Source organism: Diadema setosum, chromosome 16, assembly GCF_964275005.1.
Source record: "Diadema setosum chromosome 16, eeDiaSeto1, whole genome shotgun sequence".
NCBI lineage: Eukaryota > Metazoa > Echinodermata > Echinoidea > Diadematoida > Diadematidae > Diadema > Diadema setosum.
Genome location: NC_092700.1, coordinates 32,832,850 through 32,855,306, shown reverse-complemented (window position 1 = coordinate 32,855,306; position 22,457 = coordinate 32,832,850). Strand labels below are relative to the sequence as shown.

The 22,457-nt window shown below is 37.9% G+C and overlaps 1 protein-coding gene across 1 annotated transcript; it reads left to right on the top strand.

The window, feature by feature from the left end:
• The first annotated feature begins 11,191 nt into the window (after positions 1-11,191).
• On the top strand, positions 11,192-13,676 carry LOC140239831 (DNA-binding protein SATB1-like). The gene is made up of 4 exons (XM_072319652.1): positions 11,192-11,199; positions 11,716-11,824; positions 12,447-12,555; positions 13,390-13,676. The coding sequence occupies exons 1-4, from the start codon at positions 11,192-11,194 to the stop codon at positions 13,674-13,676; spliced, it is 513 nt and encodes a 170-aa protein (XP_072175753.1).
• The last annotated feature ends 8,781 nt before the right edge of the window (positions 13,677-22,457 follow it).

Sequence of the window (22,457 nt, the reverse complement as noted above, 5' to 3'; positions counted from 1 at the left end):
TCTGATTTTCGTCTTGTTGCAAAAGCGACCCGTGGTTTCAAGCGAATTACGATAATTGGACAAAATACTACCCGAGTAATCAATATGTTGGAACCATCAACACTGTTCTATCTTCTGATATCTTTCTTTGCTCCTCTGTCACACCCTCTAAGAAAGTTGTATTGTGTTGGGTGTTGTTTAATAGTGCATTCATGATTTCTTTGTCAGGGTTCTCTTAAAAGGTCCGTCCTGTCGGGCTCAAATCAAGGCTTTCTTTGGATTGCGGCCGAGGCGATTAGGGCCGGTGGTGATTTCCAAGTCCATGAAGGTTGTACGCAACACAGCACGTTCGTTGCAACAACTGCTATTGATTGATTAAGGAGGCCCTCGTAAAGTTTGAGATTTCGCTTCTCGCGAGAGAAAGAAAATGAGAAAGAGAAGGAGAAAACAGAGTGACACACATATACAGAATACACACACACACACACACACACACACACACACACGTGGGGGTGGGGATGGGGGTAAGAAAACAATGCGGGAAGTTTTAGAGACTGAGAGAGAGAGGGAAGCTTTAATAGTAATAAGAAGATATGAAGGGATATATATATATATATATATATATATATATATATATATATATATATATATACATATATATATATATATATATATATATATATATATGTATATATATATATATATATATATATATATATATATATATATATAGATATATAATATGTTTGTTTTTTTATATGTTTGGTTTTTTTTTGGCTAACTGCTGTCGGGGTGTCGTCATTATTTTTGGCCAATGTTTTGGTATTTCATATATATTGTAAATAGAGAGGGGGAGGGAAAGAGAGAGAGAGAGAAATTGTAAATTGATAGAGAGTAGAGAGAGGAAGACAGAGAAACAATGAACAGAGAAAGTGAAGGAAAGTAACGGATGAAGTGCATGAAGAAGGTGTGGGGAAAACAGTTTATAATGGGGTGAATCATTTAATTTTATCAGCACATTAATGTGTGTGCGTGTGTGTGCGCGCGCGTGTGTATCTTCACTTCAGACACAACGCGTGATCTCTGTACCATGTTTTGTTTTTGTTCAATGGATTTTGTGGCACTGAACGAAATTTGAGTAAAAAAAAATTAAAAAAACAAAAGTTATTGAACGGAGAATGTCGGTGGCGTATAATCATGTTTCTCTTCAAGGCAGAACGTCATTTCTGTCCCGCACGATTCGCGTGCTTTGTCGACATGGCTATTAGCAGCAGGAGATGTAAAATCTCTTGTCGTAACCAAGTGCTGACAGACGCAGGAAAGAGCGAGAACGAAGCAGACGTGAATTAGGACCGGTACATAAAACACCAATGCGAAACCGGTATGATATCATTATCGACAATAAGGGACCGACCGTGCTTTTTTGACAAATCTAAAGTCATACTGTTATTGGAGAAAACACACATTATTCACATTATTTTGATAAGCATTTGAATGATTATTACTTTCCTGAAAAAAGAACTGAACATGATGAATTGAAACAAGTTATTATGATTATCATGCCAACACTTGTATAGAAACAAAAACCCGCACAGACAGACACACTTTTTTTGTTTTTCAATGATATTTTATTGATTTCATTCAAATTAATCATAAATCAACCCATTCTGGGTGTAACATGAACATAAGAACGGTACAAATGCCATTCAAAAGACAAATCCATTACCAACTTATACTGCCCATCATCTCCCTTCAAACATAACTCGATTATAAATCAAACCTACTGACCATTTCTTCACGAGAAAATATTGACCTGTACAAAAAAAAAAATGTATATATATATATATATATATATATATATATATATGTATCTTTGACTATGGTATACTTATACTGCCAATCATCTCTCTTCAACATAACAACTCGATTATAAATCGAGTATGTAAGGGTATATATATACAAGGGTATATACATAAAAAAGCAACAAAAATACGTTATACAAACTAGAATGAAATCATTTCATTGAAATCAAATCCCCATCCCCCACCAACCCCGATGCACTCAAACCTATCCCACACCCCCACCACAACCCCAAACACATACATCCACAACCACCACACACATACACCCCAAACACCAACACACATACACACCAACACCAAAAACGCACATACACACATACACCCCACACACAAAACACACCCGAAGCGATACCACCTTCCTTCCTAATAAAAACGACTTCCAAATTCAGAAACATTTTCCCATTTCAGCAAATGTAATCCCAACTTATTTCTTTTTATAGCAATTTCTTTTTCTTCATCCCGAAAACTTATTATTCTTTTACAAATTTCCTCCAAAGTAGGAATTTTTCCCTCCGACCTAGATCTAAAAATAATATATTTCAAAATAAAAATTATTGTATTATAAAATTTTACTTTTGGATCCCTTCCCGTAACACCAAAATGAACGTCTCTCCACTCTATATTTCGAAGATCTGCCATCTCAAACCTATCTATCACTTCCTGCCACAAATTCTTAACATACACACAATCCCAAAATAAATGTTTATATGTTTCTACCGATTGCTCACAAAAAGAACACCGGTTATTTGCAACAAAACCAAACTCAAAAAGATTTTCCTTTGTATAAACAACTCCATGTAATAATTTATACTGAAATTCCCTAAGTTTTGTTAGAAGTGTTGTCATTCTTGGTCTTAAAAATATATGTGTAATTTCCTTTTTCGAAAACAAATAATCATTTTGGCCATCTTTCATTCGTAAAACATACAATTGCTGTAAATTTGTAACAAAGAGTTCATACACCGTTCTAAATGAAACATCTTTCAATAAAATTACATTCTCAAAAATTTTCAAAGAAATATTATATTCCTCTTTATCAACAGAATAAAAATCATATATATTTCCCTCAAATTTCTGGCTTCTTACAACAACCTCCCCTATTTCCCAAACTTTAACTATATTTTCACTATCTAATCCTAACCTGTGAAAATATACTGCTGATCTCATACGATCTTTTTCCATAATTTGCTTCACTAAATAAATATTCTTCCTATATAAATTTTCACAAAAAATCATTTTCCCTTTACACAAATAATCCTTATTATTAAAAAAAATTGGATTAATCTTACCTTCTTGATAATTCCGGTTATTCTCCATTTCTTGCCATGCCCTCAAAATTTCTAAATAAAACCATGGTACATTAAACTTTAGAAATCGTATATCATAATTGCACAAAAATATGAATCTTCCTCCCGCAGTCTTAAAAATATAATCAAAGAAAAGTTTCCATCCCATGAGCTTCTCACCATATAACAATCGCTTCAACCACATAATTCGTTGACTCTTAACAAACAATTCAAAATTTGTCATTCTAAGACCGCCCTCACTATAATCCTGATAACAAATAACCCTTTTAATTCGATCTTTACCATTCCATATAAATTCAAAACAAATTTTATTGATATCTGCCACTACCCACTTTGGAACCTCTATTGATGAAGATACATAATATAATTTAGACAGAGCATATGTTTTGAGCAAAAATATTTTTCCCATTACAGTCAAATCTCTTTGTCTCCACCATCCCAAAAGTCTTTTAATCTTACTCAGTATCTCTTTATAATTCATTTCTTCTCTGACCTTAATATCCAATGCAAAATACACTCCTAAAATCTTTATTTCAGTTACAACATTACCCATGGGTAATCTTTCACGTTCTCCCTTTTTCTTCCCTATACTCATTACCTTTGTTTTATCAATATTAACCTTCAAACCACATAATTCATAAAATCCTTAAATATTTCCTGTATTCTGATAATTGATGACCTATGTCTAACAAATAAAGTCATATCATCAGCATATAAAACTTGTCGAACCTCAAAATTCTCAAACTGAATACCTCTAATCCCATTATCCCTTCTCACCGCCTGCGCCAGAATTTCCATTACCAATAAAAACAAATATGGTGATAATGGGTCGCCTTGCCTCACCCCTCGCTTTATATCAAAATAACCTGTCGAAACACCTCCGTTCATAACACAACTACTTATTCCATTATACATGATTTTCACCCAAGAACAAAACGACTCACCAAACCCAAATAATTCTAACACCTTAAATAAGAATTTGTGCGAAACTGAATCAAACGCTTTTTCAAAATCAACTGCTATCAAATATGCCTCTTCTTCGCAGTAATTATTACAATAGAAAATCATATCATCTATCAAACGCAAAGCCTCACCAATATACCTGTTTTCTATATAACCAACTTGATCCAGATGAACAATCTCATATAAAACTCCCTTTATTCGCTTTGCCATTATCTTAGAAAGCATCTTATAATCCGTGTTCAACAAAGTAATCGGTCTATAATTCTTTATAAATAATGGATCTTTGCCCTCTTTTTCAATCAATGTTATCACACCTTGTTTTTGAGACGTTGCTAAACAACCTTTCTCAAAAGCTTCATTGAAAACTTCAACCAATAAACTTCCTATTTGTGGCCAAAATGTAAGATAAAATTCAACTGTAAATCCATCATTCCCAGGTGATTTATTTAATTTCATACTTTTTAAACACTCCCAACATTCCTCCTTAGTAATTTTTCCTTCACAAAAATTCTTACTGTCATCACTTAATTGAGGAATGTCTTTACAAAATACACTTTCTCTGAAATCATCACACACTGATTCATCTTCTGAATACAGATTTCTATAAAAATTTCTAATTAATCGCATTATTACATCCTTCTCTTTAATCACATTTCCCTTATCATCGCACATTTCCCGTATAACCGTTTTCTGTTTATTCGACTTGAGCAACTGCTCAAAATACTCTTGATTCTGTTCACCCTCTTCATACCAGACCACTCTTGACCTAACTTTTAATCCATCCGTATACACATTATACAATTTCTTCAATTCCGTTTTTTTACTCTCTATATCCTTTAAAATTCCACCACTATCAGGAGACGACAGAAGATTTTTCTCCAAAATATCTATTTCATATTCCAATTGCTGTATACTTAATCTTCTCTCCTTTGATTTTTTCTTCGAAAATTTCATTGCAAAATTTCTCATTTTCATCTTTAAAAAATCCCAGAAAGAAGATTTAGTATCAAACTCCGTCAACCATTGTAATTCAATACTTTTTATTTCTTCATTCATTCCCTGTACAAATTCCTTATCAAAACACAAACTATTATTAAATTTCCAATAAGACTTCCCATAACTTTCATTATATCGAATAGATTTCAGTTGTAAAAAAATCCCAGAATGATCAGGTGCTATTGATGATATAATCTCACATGTTCTTACTGAACTTTCCAAATCCTGTGATATAAACCAGTAGTCTAAACGACTTTGAACCAGCGGAGCGATTTGCCTGAAAGTAAATCGCTTTAACACTGGGTTCCGTTTCCGCCATATATCAATCAAATTCATTTTCTTTAAAAAACCCTCTAATTCTTTACTACCACTCATTCTCAAATTAGTACTTACACCCATATAATCCAAATCTTTATTCATTACTACATTAAAATCTCCACCCAAAATTAACGAATAATTCATAGAATATAAATTTGACAAACAATCATTAAAATTCACAAGAAAATCAATTTGTCTTTGCACCCTATCCCTTGTTGGGAAATAAACATTTCCCAGAAGCAGTTTGTAACCTAGCAAATCCCCTTTTAAAACCACAAAACGCCCTTCATCATCTTTCATAACCTGATCAATCTTAAAATTCAATCCAGGGGCTAACAAAATCATTACTCCCCTACTATGATTTGACCCATGACTAAAAATGATACGTCCTCCCCATTCTCCTTCCCACTCTCCCTCAATATCAGGGGTACTGTACGTTTCCTGTAACATAACCATATCCCCCTTTCTCATTCTAACCCAATCAAAAATCATCTTTCTCTTTACTCGATCCCGTACCCCCCTCACATTAAGTGAAATTAAATTCAGACCCGCCATGATGTATGATAAACGGTATCTACGTAACCGAGAGGGAAAATCCTACCTACATGATATTGATAAAAACGGTATCCCACACACCACTTCAATTTCACACCACCACGCACACAACAGAACACACACCCACTCACCCGTACCCTACTGAAGCTAAGTCTAAAAGACCAAGAAAAAAGATGGTATCCCACACACCACTTCCATTTCACACCACCACACACATAGCACAATACACACTCACTCACCCGTACCCGACCCACCCCCGACAACACAAAACTTATCCTATTCATCCTCATTCTACCCCACATCCGTCAAAAATTAACACCTACACATTTCTGAAGCCGCTCCCCTCCCACATTATACTTTCTATCCCGTCACAAATAATTATCACACACAAAGTTACCCCATCTATTGTACTGTCACGAATAATCCCAAGCATGGTATACCTGCTTCCCTTCACACAAACAACTAGGACATCCACTCCCCGCACACCTATCTCTCCCACTTAATTATTGATCTTTGTCTTCCAAAACCTCCTAAACTAAAAAAAAAAAAAAAAAAAAAAAAAAAAAAAAAAAAAAAAACCGACAATTATAAATATAATGAAAGTACAAATATTCTATATCCCCTCCTCCTATTCCTAAAACAAAATGTTGAAAGCTTATTCAATCTAAACCGTCTGAACCCCCCAAAAAAGAGGGGAAAAAAAGAAACATGACAGTGGAATCTACGTTATACGCACGTGATATAAACAATATAAAATCACGTTAATGGCTACCTCCGCGTTGCCAAGGCAACACTCGAAAACCAATCTGACACAACAATCAGACTGGAGGGTGATTTGGTATACACAACAATCCTCATGAAAGGATCGGAAAGACAGAATACTCTTCTTCCTATTACACTGAGCACAAACTAAACCTTCAGCAAAGAAAAAAAAAACAAACTAACAAATTCCTGAGTTTACCTAGATGGCAGAGAAGAAGAAGAAGAAGAAGAAAAAAAAAAAGATAGACTCTCTTCAATGCAATCAAAATCTGTACGTACTTGTACAATCAAAACTCAAACCGACAACATTCATTTGCAACATGTGATACATAAAAACAACAACCACACCCACAAAAAAGAAACGTTTGGCATACTAATCCGTTCTACCCATTCAAGTTGCAATAAAAGCACATAATATATATACTTAAACAATCCTCATTCACGAGTTGTTTCTAGTTTTTTTTTTTTCCTAAGTCGTTCTTGTAAATTTACGCTCTCCACAGTGAGTGGCCGTTTTCTTTCTACCCAAAACAGCACGGGAAACAACCAGTTAAAGGAGCAAAAATATCTTGAAGAATCAATCTCATGAAAAAAAAAAAAGGAAAAAAAAAAAGAAAGATAACGACATGGCTTACCAAACAAACAAATCAACCTGTGCAAACCAATGTCTTCACCGAAACCTGTAGTGGCAAATAGCCACTTTGACAGCATGAAATCACATTTTTATGTAAATTAAAAATATGATCTTTCCTTCGGAGCATAATGACTCCACAACAAACAAAGGAAAACGTCAGGTTAACATGTCCCCATTATGCCTAAAACGGGAAACCCTCATCTCATTACGTCACTGGCTGCCTCCGCACTGCTCCAGGCATTCCCAAGACTTCAAACGTCTATTCAAAGACACAACAAAAATACCATAGGAGTCGACTCCTTTGTTTAACCTGTCACCCACTATGCCTTCAATGATAAACATTCATCCAATTTACATATTCCGTGGCTGACTGTCTCCGCGCTACCCAAGGCAGCGCATGCAGAAACAGCCAATGAGAGGACCACATGGCCTAACACAGCGTAGAAACAGCCAATGACAGGGCCACATGGCCTACACAACCAAACTCGTGAAAGGTTAAAAAAAAAAAAAAAAAAAACTAGTTCAATGAAACTGACAAAAACAAATTACGAACTCCTAGTTTGAAACATGAACCAAAATTCCTAAATACATCTGCTTTCTTCATTAGGTATACAACCCTTTCATAACATGTAAAATCCATCCTATACAATTCAGTTACTGCCAAACAAGACCAAACCCCTAGCAGCAGGTGGCCACTTGGAATGCATTTAACAATGAGCACATGCAAAATAGAGTCTATATTGCATAAAGGGCCCAACACCTATTCAAAAAAAAAAAAAAAAAAAAAAAAATACACACCACACACACACCTGAAAAACTCCTGTCACCCCACTGTGTCAAAAGTGGGAAACCTTCATCAAACTCTACATACTCCGTGACAGGTTGCTTTCGCGTTGCCCAGGGCAACGCAGAACGAGGCAGTCAGAGGGCGACTTGACATACATGACCAAACACATAAACACAAGTTCAATGTCTTCATCATAATGCCGAAGCAGGACAAACAAATTACAAATGCCTTCTTTAAATCATCGGCTAAAATTCCTTACTACGTCTGCCATTTTCATTGAACGTGTACTCTTCCAATAGTTTTTTTTTTTCCTAAACATATAAAAACCCGAACTGTATAAATCAAGAATTACCAAGCGGATCCAACCTTGTCGGCCACTTGGAGTGTATGAAAAATCAAGCTTCAAATTAGAAATGAAAATCAACGTATGCAAATAGAGATGCCGCCCATCTTTCGAAGCTGCCTATTCTAAATTCTTCCAAAGCGCCTATTCTATGTAAAAGATTCGGTTAAAAATCCATCAAGTTAAACCAACTTAAAACTCCCATTACGTTAGTTCCACTCAACCGTTACAAAAAAAAAAAAAAAGAAAGCAGCACTCTTAATACACTGTTCATTGTATTCCATGAGCCATTATCATGAAACTTTGGATTCTCCAATCACAACTCAAATTTTGTATCCATTATCGTCTGAACAGATAAAGTCTTAAAACACGAATCATTTCCAGTTGACAACTTCTCGTCTCCATTCTCCGAACAGAATTTATGTCTACATTCATCTGATTTAATCAATAAACCGCTTTATCAACTTTTAGCATCTTTCTGGATTCTCTCCTCGCCATGCACATAATCATAATTCCTTCCTTTAATTTTGGACTTTCTTACCATGCTTCCATATTCCCCTAAACTTCGCCTATCAACATGCAATGTTTTTGTATTCTCTTCCAAAGACCCAGGGGGCTTGAACCAATGCCTCTATACATAACATTCATCCACTTTACCTTTCCTTCCTCTCTGTCAGATATTTAATCGTAGAAAATAGATGCACATAGGTCTATGCCCTTAAACTGCATTTCTTAATCAATTTTTCCACTTAAATTTACATAAATTTTTTAAACGTCAAAAAGAAAAAGAAAAAAAAACTCCTATGACATTATTTTCACTCAAACGTTACAACAACAACAAAAGAAAAAAAAAAGAAAAAGAGACTCAATACACTGTTCATTGTATTCCATGAGCTATTATAACATGAAACTCCGGATTCTCCAGTCACAACTCAAGTTCTGTTACAATTGTCATCTGAACAGACAAAGTCTTAAAGTCTCAGTCAGTTCCAGTTCACGACTGCTAGCTTCCATTTCTCAAACAAAATCATATCTTCCGTTTCTTAACTTAAACGTCTACGTTCATGTGATTATCAAAAATTAAACCGCTTTATCAACTTTTAGCGTCTTTCTAGAATCACTCCTTGCCATGCACATATTCTCTCCTTTAATTTTAGGACTTTCTTGCCATGCTTCCATGTTCCCCTAAGCTTCAACACCAACATGCATTTTTCCTCCTCCATTGATAGGAAAACTCGCTTCACCTCCGTTTCTCTTCATTCCGCTTACCTCATTTTTTCTCCACCGGCACCATTGAACATTTTCTCCTCCATTAGTTTTGACGCTGGTTCGTCTCCTTACCTCCATGCTTCTCCATGCCTTTCATGCTTTCCACAAACCCTTTCTGCTTCTCTACTGGCAACCACACCCGGTCCACAAATAGCTTCGTTGGTTCCGACCTTGAAAAGTAAGCGAGTTTGCCTGCGTTCCTTGCAGCAATCAGGGCGGGCAATTGCGTTTGGCGCGCCATTCTCATTCTTAGCGGAATGTCTTCCTTTATGTAGATGTTAGTACCTTTGAGATTTTTAGCGCTTTTCATGATCCTCTCTCGGTCGCCATAGTGAACAAAGCGAGCCTTAATTGGGCGTGGTTTCGACTTCGCCGCAATTCTGTGAACACGCTGATACTCTATGTCCGCAACCTCGTCTGCTGATAGTTTTAAGTTCTTAGTGTAGACTTCTTTCAGGATCTCGCTCACATTTTCGTTCTCCTTCTCCGGTATCCCTATGAAGACCAAGTTCTCCCGCGCGACGTACATCGACAATTTGTCAATTTCATCCTTCAAGGCAGTGTCTTTCTCCTCCAGTTTTTCTTCCAAAACCTTTACTTTTCCTTTCAATTTCTCAGTCTCTTCCGCTTGGAAACTGACAGAAGCTTTGATTTCAGTGAACATCTTCTCGAGATGTTTCACTTGTTCCTTCAGGTTATGGTCCAATAGGGAAAATCGCCCCTCTATTTTCTCCATTTGCTGGTCAAGGAGAGCCCGGAAATTTGGGAGGAGACTGTCTTGAGGGCTGGGCGGCGTCATTCCGGCCTCGGCCCGAGGCCTCTTTGGTGCGGCGGTCTTACCGCTGTTCCGCAGGTTGCTGGCCATCATAACTGCACTATCACTATGGGGAATCGGGAGCGGACTTCGAAACGCGTGCTCACTCACCAACCATCAAACCAACCACCACACACACACACACAAATAAACACACACACACACACACACACACACACACACACAGAAACAAACACACACAAACACACACACACAAAGAAACAAACACTATCGAGTAACATTAAGTACTTATCTCAATATGGGAACTCGTAATTCCAGACACTTGTCCTACATAAATTCACTGTATTATATCTCCGAAACTTTGCACTCACTTACACATCCCTTTCTCTATCCCCATACTAAGTAGTAGATTATCTGCACCCTATTTATTTCACCCTCAGTCCCCTTCAGCTGTATATTCCGTTTACACACCTGTTCAACAAAGGATCAGAGACGTCGGATAAAAAAGAGCGGGGCAAAACGGTGTGCATGATATCCTATGCATCCTGTGTTGGTATTATCCGTCAAATAATTATAAAAAGACGACCCTGGTAACTTAATCTCATGTGTGACTCATCGAAAATGTGCTTGACCTGACCAGCATGATTATGTCAGCAATTTGCATACTGATGACCACATACATATCATTTTTTCCTGTGACGTGACCGCAAAGAAAACCATTGGATGTTTTCAAATTTTTACTTTCTGGATATCGTAGGGCTTATTCAAATATCGTCATTGATTGAATTCGTACATATGAAAATAATTTCTCATAAGGACTGCTGATAATGTCATTCACTTCTTCGTCTTCTGATGGAATGCAACCTATATGTAATTCAGCTTTCAAGGTTTTGATGTCCGGTACAGATCTTTTTGTTATCGGCGTATATGTATGATTATATAATTATGTATAATGTAATATACATAGATATATTGTATAGATAGATAGATAGATAGATAAATAAATAGATAAATAAATATGTACATATATATATATATCATGATCATGTCACTATGGCAGTGAATCGGTCAATTTGAAACCATTATCAAATCGATCTTGATCTTGCCCTTGTTGGTTGAACTGACCAGATTCTTTGTCCAAACCTGTCACGTGATCTTCTTGCAGTGATAACAAGAGGCGCGAGTGGACTGACCAGGCTGTCCGCTGCACAGTCGTGGAGCTACTGAAGGACTTCAAACAGTCCAAGCTGGCCCAGATATGCCCCCTATCACAGGTGAGGAGGCGCACAAAGTATACTCTCTAAATTCCTTAGATTGGAAATCCCTCTGTCTGTATCAATAGTGAGGGACCAATCCAAAATCAGATTGAGAAAAGGATTGAGATTTTCAATCGAATTTTGGATTAGTCCCTAATCTTATTTTGGATTCGTCCCTCAACTCCATCTAAAAATCTTGGAGAGCAGACTTTTGTTTTCAGCGTTTGAATCCGATCTTGATCGCTGTCATTTCGCTTTGACCTATTCAAGTGCTATTACAGGACAATAAATGTCACTGATGAACTTCGTGTTTGATTCTCTTTTTAAATATCATATACATGTCACTGTAAAATATAATATCGCTGCTTGCCCTCCCTTGGTATTTTGTTTTTGTCGTTGTGAGTGGCATCGTTGATTTGATTGTCATTGATACGGTGATATATTTGAAATGAATTTAGTGATAATTGATTATATATCTTAGTATTAGCAATGTAATTCATAATATGTAACGTTATGCTAATGATGAAATTGAAAACGATTAAAGAATCAAGCCAAGAATCGACTAGCATGCAGGTAAATAAGTGAATGGAAGTTTGTAAAGATGTATGTGCCTTGTACTTGGGATCCGTTTTTCTTCCAGAGTATGATCTTGTATATAGCCAACGCCAAGTACAAAGCTTCCATCAGCACGGAAAAATGTCAGGAATTCGGCATCTGGTACGAGGATTTCAAGATCCAGAGAGTTAAGAGTGAGTTTCCGACGGCGTTAAGCTGTCGCAGTTGTATTAATTTCTCATTTCTTTTTTAAACATCGTCATCAGTGCTGTGTGAGCCTTTTAACCGTCAATCTGCAAATATTTCATCTCTATTTCCGTCAGGAAATAATACAGTATCACTCGAATCGCATTGATTCACTTGAAGACATCAGTCTAGACGAAGAAATAATTTGCTGATGCGTTCGAACAGTTTTCTGAAGCTCTCACTCGAAAATAAAATGTTCCATCAATCGAGTGATCAAGCAACCAAGCAGTCGACCCCCAAACCAAGCAGTCGATTGGAGCCCCGGTTATTAATAACATTGGTTATTCCGTTTCCAGCGAGATTCTGATATGTCATGTAGTGTATTTTGTACAGGGTTTGCATCATTCCCTAACGCAGTGATATCTGACACACTTTTCAACTGATCTTTATCAGACAAGCATAAAAGCGTTAACTATAAAGACACAAGTCCCAAACCAGTCATGCCAACCGCTGGTTCAGTCATGTTACATTGTGAGCAGATGTATCAGCGTGTATAGATGAATCTGACTTCAGAGCACTGAAACTTATGGCGGCCATAAACGGGCCGGGGCTTCCAAAGAAGATCAAAACACTTTCAATGGGTTATGCAATGAGCCAGGTGCGTTGCTATGTCAGGGCATAAGTTATCTTTTTTTAGGCATAAAAGCCGCCCCCCCCCCCCGAAATTACCATTAAAAATCATGCCCACACCGAATAAAGCAGGCCTACGTCACCCGCTCTCCTCTTCCTGTCATGTTTTCTTCAGACACCCATATCCCCCATATCCAGTTTCATAACTCTAGGTCCGGGCCAGATCGGCGAGCAGACAAACCACAAGATGAGTTTCCACACAGTTGAGGAGGTACCTCTGCTACGGAACTGGTTCCTAGGCTGCCAGCACCCTACGGACGCGCTCCTACAAGATTACTGCAACGTCCTCAACTCGCTCGGGGTGCGCTCCGACGGCCGAAAGCGGCCGGTCGAACTGGCGCACCTCAAGAACTGGTGGAAAAACGAGCGCGCCAAGCATCGGCGGCAAGCCCTGGTGTCGTGTAGCGGTGGCTCGCCGTCAGTCAAGCAGGAGCGCTGAAATCGGAGGCCGTCACGCTTTCGTTCCGCCAAAGCATCGTATCTTCCACTTTGGGTCTCCAGTTGATAAAGACATAGTGTATGCCACAATGTCAAAGCGACTTGATGGAGGCTAAGCCAGAAGTACAGAGAACCTAAATACTTGTACGAGGATGGGATTTGCAATTAAAACCCAGGTAGAAGAACCTGCGTTGCAAAAAGGAAATTCATTGGCAAATACCAGATTGAAAAAACTCTTGAAGAGTTGTATGCTGTGGTGTACATGGCGAACAATGGACATCAATTAGCCAAGAAATCCAGTAATGAAATAATGAGTGATCAACTCAAGACAAGACAAAGGAGTCAAATTTCGGTTTCGTACTGTCAGTTTCGCCTGTACAAAAGAGCGCTGTTGCCCGGACAATAATTATAGCTGAACGATATCGCTAAAAGGCGATGGAAAATCAAAAACACTTTCCCGGAAAACCACGAACCGAGGACATGCCAAATATCACTGCTGTTATTCAAAATCAAGCCTCAGTTTTACATACAGTAATCATTAAGAATATACATGAAGATTGTCATCTATTGAAACTGGAAGGAGTGTGGAATATGGCTATACAGGAATCGTCACTGTATTCTACGCATGCGTGACAGATCACTTACGGATGGGCATGATAGTGAGTGGATACAGATGTGCACTCTCTTCATAGGAAATGAAAATCGAAAAAGTATCAAAAAGACGAAGAAGAATAAATATCTGGAGAAAATGGTACCTGAATTATCAAAGACGACAGGCATGAATTACGTAGCCAACAACTGGACAAGTAATATTTCTTAATATACTGACTTTATATTGCTGACTGCCATGAAATTCTAACAGTAAATCTTTTTCAGAATAGGGTGATATAATGTATATCATACATCATGAGTTCATCGAAAAAAAAAGGAACAGTGACAACATAAGAGTAAGAACGAATTTTGTAAATCTCTGAAAGTCATGGATATAATCAAGTTATTAAGTACTGATGTGGTTGTTACCTCACGAGTAAAGCGAGGAAGGTTGTTTTGTTAAGCCCATTTATATGCTATGACAAAAGATAGATTTGCAACTCATGTTACAGACTAATTCTGTAAAGGTTCTTATACATTACCTTGAGTGTGATTGGCATATTATTCTCGGCTACAGTTCGTTATTCCGAAGGATCATGATTACGAAGGTTCGTTGGTCGAAAAACGAAATAAGGTTCGTGATTCCGAAGGTTCGTTAGTACGCGCCGTTTTTCTCATTTTCGGATTACGAAACTTTGTTTCATTTTCGGATTGACAAACCTTTGAGTGACGAACATCACCCTCATTCTCTACAATTTGCAGGCACGCATTTTTTTTTTCTTTTTACACGAGACAAGACGACTTTTTCAACGAATCTGTTTTTCTTCCCATTTCCTGTTTAATGGACCCTCTTCATTGTTTCCTTCAACCAAGGTAAATGTCAACTCGGACTCTCTTCCAACGAAAGTCTGCATAATTCTGTGCATGATAATATAGTATGACTAGAAGTTGGGTCACGTATTGTTGAAAATGCGCGCTCTCTTCGTCATCAAATTTCAAATAATTAATGATGTTTACCGTCACGACAATATTTTGCCTCCGACAATGTATCTTTCACGATCTTAATTAGAAAACTGCGCAGGAGAATTTTAAGACTTGACGCCTACCATCAGATTTTGTATAACTTTATCCCAGAAGAATAAAAAGAAAGAAAGAGAAAGATGTAGAGAGTGAATGGGGAGGGTTGAGATTTCTATAAAGAATGTTGTTTTCTCGCTACCTATAAAAGCTCTGGAAAATCCCTCACGATGGAGCTTACTCTTTGCTGCTATCAAAGGAGCAGAATGAGTGGATAAAAGGTCATTTTTGCATAATATTTATCTCTTTTTTTTCTGTCTACTGCTTTATTGGAAATGCCATCATGCGTATGTTTGGTGTTTCTGGAGTATAGATAGAAGAAGACTTTCAAGACCGTCTATAATATACATGCGTGCATATACTGAAATAAAGCGTTTGAAACCAAGCTGTGACGCACGAGAAAGAAAAATGAATATTTGAAATCAAGCCTGCATAAGACAGAATCAAATTTCTCAGTGCACATCTGCGCACACGTGTCATTAAATCCAGTGCTTACGGAAACCGGACTTACCATGCGTTAAAGGGATGGTATAGTTTTGGTTGAGATGGGGGATTCAGATTTTAACTTTTTTTTTTTTTTTTGGGGGGGGGGAGAGACTCGGAAACCTCTTAAGAAATATGAAAGAGCATACAATTCTAAGATGTATTCAAAGTTTATTAGATGAAATCGGTTTTGAAACGGCTGAGATATCCAAAAACAAAGGAAAACAAAGCCGTCCTAATAAAAGGTTGGTACCGCCTTTTATGACCTCTTTGTTGCTGGATATCTCAGCCATTTCAAATCTAATTTTCATCAAATAAACTTTGAATTCCTCTAAGAATTGTATGCTCTTTAATATTTCATAAGAGGTTTCTCATTATCTCACAAAAAAAAAGGAATGGAAACGTGAAGCCCCATTGCAACCAATACTATACCATCCCTTTAAATGTACGAGGATTTACTACGTCTACCCGTTGACTCAGTGTACTCCGAGAGGAGAATTTTCTGGGGTTTGCTCGTCAGCAATAATCTAAAGACATTTCTTACGCAACATGCCTTTGCCTTAATGAAACTCTGCCCGTTTGTTTGATTGTTTGCTTGCTTGTTTGTTTGTTTTGGGTTTGTTTTTTGTTTTTGTTTTTGTTTTTTGCCTGTCCGTTTTTACAGAATGAAGATTCTTTACCCAGTCCGAAAAGTGGACCTGGTAGGCCTACACACAGTATGAATGAGGAACATACTGTATACAAGTTGTAATTTGTCAAAGCGTCTAATGTGCATTCAACTGTACAGGACACGAAGTGTATTCCATATTGGTCTGCTTTACAGCGTTTTCTGTTCTTTGTACTTGAGGTACTTGAAGTTATCATGTAACGCTAAACGTATACAGTCGGTACATGGTATGATAATACATGTATGCAGTTAACTTCCGAGTTCGTCAACACGCACGTGGTCGGAGAAATAATATGTCGATGTTGACTGCCACGGAAGTCAACAAATATAACAAAAACAGAAGAAAACGAAATTTGGGACTTCTTCGTTTGTCTACTTTATTTCATACTGACTTCAGTACTTACGTGTTCTCCTATAATAGCAGGATTCGACACTAACTTTTTGTGTGAAGGCTCATGCACGCCACTTTAGTATCCTCGAATTTCAAATTTTGGTGGCCCGAAATAAAAGGGACCACATCAATCCATTTCGAATCCCAACTGCCCGATGTGGCCACAGATAACCTTTGTGGAAATTTGGTGGCCCGACATCAAGTTTTGGTGGCCCCAGGCCATCGCTAATGTCGAACCCTGTTTATTAATAGTTTAAAGGTCTTGGGGTTCCGTTAATACTGTACCATGATTATTCTTATCCTGTCATCGAACTTTAACTTTTTTTTTTTGAGGGGGGGGGGGTGGGATGAGTTGTTAGGTTTTAAATATATTGATACATTCTCCTCGCAATTGAGACATGATTTGATATGTACGTGACTTAATACAATGTATTGGCATTGATCACTGCATTCATCCTATTCGTTGCAGGCCTACTTGAATGTAAAGACGTCATATTCCATAATGAAACATTCATGGAAGAGCATGTTTAGTATTCTTGCCCTTGAATAAAGATACAGATGTATTGTGATTTCCGCTCTTGTGAATCTTATTCTATTGTCCTTAATTTACTATCATTATCATTATATATATATATATATATATATATATATATATATGGTATATATATATATATAAACAGTCTATTTTTTTTAATATAGATTTGAGGTACCATTGACCCTTGACCCAATCCCCCCCCCCCCCCCCCCCACACACACACACATACACACTAAAATGGTTCCACTGCCCCCTTGGCATCAGTTCACACGGCACACATCATGCTGACAGAAAACAGAAAACAGGCAAAAGAAACAAATAAGAATGCAATAAACAAATAAATTCATATAGATGGGTAACTAACTGAATGAATGAATGAATGAATGAATGAATGAATGAATGAATGAATGAATGAATGAATGAATGAATAACAAGTGAATATCTTTATGTACAAATGAAAAAATGAAATAAAAAGCTGTGGAAAGTCATACAAGTGTATTTTGAGTGAAGAAGTGCTCATTTATTTCTGCACGGTCAAGATTTGTATGACAGGCATTGAGTGATAATTATTTCCAGAGGCCAAAATTTGTGTCACAACAGAGAAAAAAAAAACAACCTCAATTTGAGGTTCATTGCACCGGGCAACCGCAATAGAATGAAGGGATTTCTTCAGCACCATTTGCTTTTCAACACTGTATTCATATAGAAACTGTACTTGCATTTGCCTGACTCTGTATTTCCTGCAACAGCTCGATACATGTAGTATAAGAGGGAACCTAGGGTGGTAGTCTAGCTTCCAGACCATCTACCTGTAATATTTTGCTTCTCAGAATATTGATGCCCTCGAGTCTAATGATGTAAGAAGTAGCCGGTTGACCTGGATGGCCTTTGCCTTTGTCGTGGGGCGGCAACTTTGTTAGAATGGAAGGCACACTTCGGGGAAGGTACTGAAGTTAGCAAAGGGTCTGGTAACCAGACTATTACAGTGGAAGTCAACACACAAAAGAATTTCTTTCTGCACCGATGAACAAGTACAATGATGATGTTGTTTTAATTCACTGATCCTAACCACACCCTGAATCACAGCTTTCATCAAATCTCACGTTGAAAACTACGAATTAGGACCTTTCCTGCATTCCAAATGGATATGATTAACACGCGGCTCACTGTAGCTCCCAAGGGCAATGATTTAGCATTACTGGCATTCCAGTTTCAAAATACCCCCCTTCTATATACAAGAAATCTGAAATGAAGACATCTTGGCTAAGATTGATAGGCTGTACTCATTTAATTTCAGAATTTATTCCCTTTAACTGGTTTGCAACACGTGATACATATTATGGAATGTTAGAAACCATGGTGGTTTCAATTTGTACAAGCTGGTACATACAACAATAGTATTATTAAAGATTGTCAAAACTTTCAGTCTGAGGTTTAAGACCCAGTAGCGTGAGGAAATATGTGTGGTCCGATCGAACCAATCTTCATCCACTGCCCACTGGGGTACACATTTTGAAGAACCATGAAGAGTGCCTGTAAGCGAATAATGTGCATCAACGCGTACACTCATCTATAACAATCGACTCAAGTCGAAATTCATTGGCTGTAAGTGTAGAGGTCAGTGATAGAGCTGTACAGTGGCGGATCAAGGCGGGGGCGCATTGGGCGCGCACCCCCCCCCCCCTTAATATTTGTTATAACAAAAGTAATAAAAAGAAAAAAAAATGCCCTTTCATTTTGTAAAGGAACCCCCCCCCCCCCCCCCCCTTTACGGAATTCCTAGACCTGCCCCTGCTGTACACATTTCTTTACGGCAATTCTCTAATATACTAGTATCTGAGGTGGGCAGGCGAGAGGGCGTTAGTGGAGATGCAGCGCACTGGAGGGTATTTACACCGGTGCAACATGCATGAGGCGCAATGTTTCACAACACTGTGAATATCCGAGAGTGAACTGCATCTCCACCAACATCCCAAACTTAAACCTGAGCATCATTTGCTTTGTAAAATGGTTTTATGAACTACTTTTCATTTACCTATATGGGTAAATACCAGTCTGTTACATATCGTCGCTGGGGCGACAAGACCTCGTATCTACAAAATGTCAAATGTTCAGGAGAGCAAAAAAACATGGCAGCCAAAGCACTGTATCCAATGGGATAGACATTCCTTTGACATGCTGTGGTGGCTTCACTTTTGGGATAAGACATCTGGGATTTGGACAGGACATCACTTAATGGATTATCTGACCATTAATCCAAAAAAGTCATTTTCACCAAAATTGCTGATACAAGGTCTTGTCACCCCAGCGGTGATATATAACTTGCTTTTTGAAAAAAAAACATCATGTCTTGAAGAAATGTTAAAAACACACTGGTAATGAATATAAACTAGGTGTTTAAGCACACGATTGTAACTGACTGAGTGCGCTTTGCTAAAATAAGCAATTGTGACATCATTGAGCATGATTATGGCAAGCCACAGTCACACACTTATCTCTGAGCTGCCATTAGTACACAGTCAATGGTAAAATCTTATGCCTGCTGGGCATGTAAGGCAACTGAAAGAAATGCATGTAAACATTCCTTGTTTTACAGTACTTAGTTTAAAATCATCTTTGCTATGAGAAAGGGGAGGGGGCACTAGGAATTTGGAAGATGACGAACAGTTATGCACACTCCTAGCTGTGATCACCAGACAGAGGCTGACGCACGAAATTGAAAGACTTGGTTTACACTATTTACTACTACATGTCAACAGTCTACAAGAATGATATTCAATTTCAGTTTTCTTCTCAAGAACATTTTTTTTTTTCACCTGATCACCAGGTTGTTGCTGGGTTGGCAAGCCGAGTGGAGTCACTATGTGATTGCAATGAGTATACAGCGTTATACATGTAACATGTTGGCATGGGCTTGCACTGTCGTGATATTTCTATCTCAAATACACATTTTGTCCTCTCAGCTCAGTTAGCTGCTCTTGGGCTGGCTCTGGTTGGTGTTTCACAAAGAATTTAAGCCAAACTTAAAATCCAAGATTGACTAAAAATTATGATATGCCACTGGTTTCCCTGATCAAATCTTATTAGCCTAATCACCAACCACTTCAAATCATCATTAATGTTTACAAAATAATTCCTTTGTGATTTACATGTATTTTATCTTGTATGAGCAAAGGCTTCATGAAAAACAGTCTCCAAAATCTTCACTTTCATTAGAAAGTTGAGCATCATTGAAGACACACACAGCATACCATAATTTTTAGTGAATCTTAAATTCTAAGACAGCTGGTACCTAATGTTGTTCCAGGCGGTCAACAGCATACTACTGCTTCAGCTCCTGACCCATACTTAAGTTCCGTGGGTGTGTTTGTTGCTACTTGGACTTGCTAGCAATCATGTGAGCTTTGCCTTGTCTGGTAATAATAACTTTTTAATGAGAACATATTTTACACATTATTAGCTCACTTTTGGAAAGATTTTTTTTTTTTTTTGCATTTTCTTCTCATTTTATGAGACCTACTTCATGATGATGGTACCTAAGTAAAACCTCTCATTGGAGGCAATGTACCTGGGGTATTTTGGGTCCTAGAAAAAAGGTGTGGAAACAGGAAGGAGCCATATGCTACACATGGTCCACTAGAGTGGACAATTACGGGGCTGACAGGCACCCAAAGGAAAGAAAATGGAACTCCTCCTCCTTCAGCACATCACTTGTGCAGAGCCTGGACGACATCCTTCATCAACAAGAAAGATTTTGGCATGTTGAATTGGCAGGTTCTCTGCTGGAAACAGATATACAGGTGTAGGAGAATCTAAGGAGGACAAAAAGGCTTTTGACCAAATGGAGAAATCCATCAAGAAGGTCAACAGCCATTACCAAAAGGGTCTCCCGTGGAAACACAAGCCATTTTTGCCCAATCATTGTGTGTTGGCAGATGATCGAGAGACTCAAAGGCTTAATATGCAGGCTCAGCAAAGATGAACCACAGCATCAAAAATACACTGAGACAATAAGCGACTGCCTTAACCCTAATCCCACCAGGTTTTTTGAGGGACTTGAGAGGGGGGGGGGGGGGGTGGGTGGGGGGGGGGGCTTTTTGGCCCCCCCTCCCCCCTTCAGATCTCGGTCATGGATCGCGCGATCCTCATGAAAATTTGCACTAAGGTAGAGGCCAATGTAATCTACAAGATTGTATAGTTAGATTTTTTCAAATTTTAATCAATGTATTTTATATTGATTAATTTATGCTAATTTATGCAAAAATATTTTTTTGCTTATAAATCTAAAAATAAAGCTCCAAGACTTCTCATTTTTGGTGAACACATTCTTTTCAATATCCTCAACAATAACATTGAAGCAAAAATTCGGCTTCATAATTATTTCTTATGTATTTTACTGTTTATTGAATTTCTTATGTATTTCCTTGTTTTATACTTTTTGTTTTTGTTGTTGTTTTTTCATTAACCCATCACTGCCCCCAGGGCTGTTCCAGAAAGATGATTGCTATACACATAGAAGGTGGTGATAGGTTCAGTATCTTGCAGACCAATTTTGGCAGAGATGGGTGAAGGAGTATCTCCCGCTACTTCAATGGAGACGGAGATGGAAGACAACCAAGAGAAACTTTGCAAAGAAATAAAAAGAATCCATATTCAACAAAATCATGTGCATCGACTGATTTATCGTTGTTGATGGGTTTACACTGCAATTTACCCTGGAGTAAGCAGCTCATGTAGCAGAGGCTACAGTAACAATACACACACCTACATCACAATGAGACACATTATATCTCAATGAGGCAACACCTGCAAGCAGGAGGCGGACTGGTCACATGACAAGTTTTGTGAAGTTTCAGTTGCGAGCATTCAAATTTCCCTAGCGTGAGTGGGAAGTCTCGTGAGAAGTTTTGGCAAGAAGTTTTAGTGAAGATTGCGGTGACACTGGCAAAACTTCAGAGATCTTAAACATCAAAAACTCTAACTTTGCTTGTTTTCCCAGTGTGACTGCGTCATGTTTAAACACTGCCAGCATCTCTTT